General features: G+C 42.0%; 1 protein-coding gene across 14 annotated transcripts in view; it reads left to right on the top strand.

The window, feature by feature from the left end:
- The window catches only part of atxn2 (ataxin 2), a 25,384-nt gene that overhangs the window by 8,544 nt on the left and 15,243 nt on the right, over positions 1–1,597 (top strand). For all 14 annotated transcript variants that reach the window (XM_014030029.1, XM_014030030.1, XM_014030032.1 and 11 more), the window contains 3 exons: positions 576–700; positions 796–887; positions 1,067–1,255. In XM_014030029.1, the coding sequence (XP_013885483.1) occupies positions 576–700; positions 796–887; positions 1,067–1,255 (406 nt within the window). The remainder of the gene's footprint in view (positions 1–575; positions 701–795; positions 888–1,066; positions 1,256–1,597) is intronic.

Below are 1,597 nucleotides of genomic sequence, written 5' to 3'. Positions count from 1 at the left end.
AAAAAATTACTCAATAAATTTACATAAAATTAGGATTCAGACCAAACAGTAATGTATTATTGTAACCAACAAAACAAATTAAGTCATATCTCTGGAAAAGCTAAAGATATCAGAATGAATCAGGTATCAAAATGTAGCTTTTAAAGCAGGAATCTGAAAATGTAATTAAGTTTTGTCCAAATTTGACTTAATCCTCATTTTGATATGATGGGTCACGTATTTTTAACGAGGAAAAATCCATTAATTACGCTTTTCAGAGTTGCCTTCCTTTTAAACAATCGTTCCTTTCAGGAGGAAAGAAAAAGTCAAACTACTGTTCAGCAGCTTGGATCGTTGCCAGTTTTATGGAACATTTTCAAGTTCAAGTCAGCGTATGAAGACTGAACTTTAACTTTCTCAGTCATTAGTTTTCATATTTTGTACATCATATCATTTTACATTTTCTCAAGTATCACAAAACTGCTGCATTGTTAGACTATTGTGAGGTGCCCAGTGATTCCCACGTCTAGTTCTGAAGTTGTGTGTGCGTGACTGTTCGCCGCGCGTACATCGACGTGTTCTTTCTGATGTCACAGACAACTTCACTGACGCAGCGGTGAGCGGCAGGATTAACGGTGAACATAAAGAGAAGGACCTCGAGCCCTGGGACGGAGGAGAAACCCACAACTCTGACAGCCTCGAGTCTCTGGATACAGATGTGGTGAGGCAGTCAGGCTGGTGTCGTATAGGAGGTGGGGTTCATCTGTGGATCTTTTAGTTAAATTTGATCTCTGCTACTTTCTGTCTTGAATCCAGTCGAATGGGTGGGATCCCAACGACATGTTCAAGTTCAACGAGGAGAAATACGGAGTTTTGTCGACTTATGACAGCAGCYTGTCCACGTATACGTAAGCTCATCTTTTTATTTTCTTTTTCACATGTTGGAAAAATACTAAAAAAAAAAAGAAAGCTAAAAGTCTGCTTTAAATTTTCTGGTTGTTAACTCGGTTGCATCCTGTTTCTCAAGTCTTTGTTTTCGTTACACAACAGTTTTCTGTCCATATCACTCCTCGCCTGTTCTTTCCAGGGTCCCCTTGGAGCGTGACGACTCCGAGGAGTTTCTGAAGAGAGAAGCTCGCGCTGCCCAGCTGGCAGAGGAGATCGAGGCCAGCGCCACGTACAAGGCCCGCGTGGCCCTGGAGAACGACGATCGCTCCGAGGAGGAGAAGTACACGGCTGTGGTGCGAGGGGAGAGGGAGACTCACACGCTCAGCAGGTGAGGTCAATTTACACACGGAGGATACGTTCTGATTATTCTGACTTTGCATTACAAGCTTGGCAGATAGCTTAGTCCTGATTGCGCAACAACTTCAGAATCAATCCACACACGCTAACATGTGTAGCATCCGGATTTAGTCCTGTAAACACAGCGTCCTGCCTTCTACTCATGTGGGTCACCCACGGGTCCTTGAAACCCTTGAAAGTTTGTGAATTTGAAAAAAAAAAGTTGATTTCAAGGCCCTGGAAAGTTTGTGAAAACAGCCAAAAATTACATATGTCCTTGAAAGTCCTTGAATGTTTTTTGGGGATTGAAATTCTCTATTCACATGACTAATTT

The sequence above is a fragment of the Austrofundulus limnaeus genome, unplaced genomic scaffold, assembly GCF_001266775.1.
Source record: "Austrofundulus limnaeus strain Quisiro unplaced genomic scaffold, Austrofundulus_limnaeus-1.0 Scaffold987, whole genome shotgun sequence".
Taxonomy (NCBI): domain Eukaryota; kingdom Metazoa; phylum Chordata; class Actinopteri; order Cyprinodontiformes; family Rivulidae; genus Austrofundulus; species Austrofundulus limnaeus.
The sequence above is the reverse complement of the archived record's forward strand: the minus strand, read 5'-3'. Positions and strand labels throughout refer to the sequence as shown.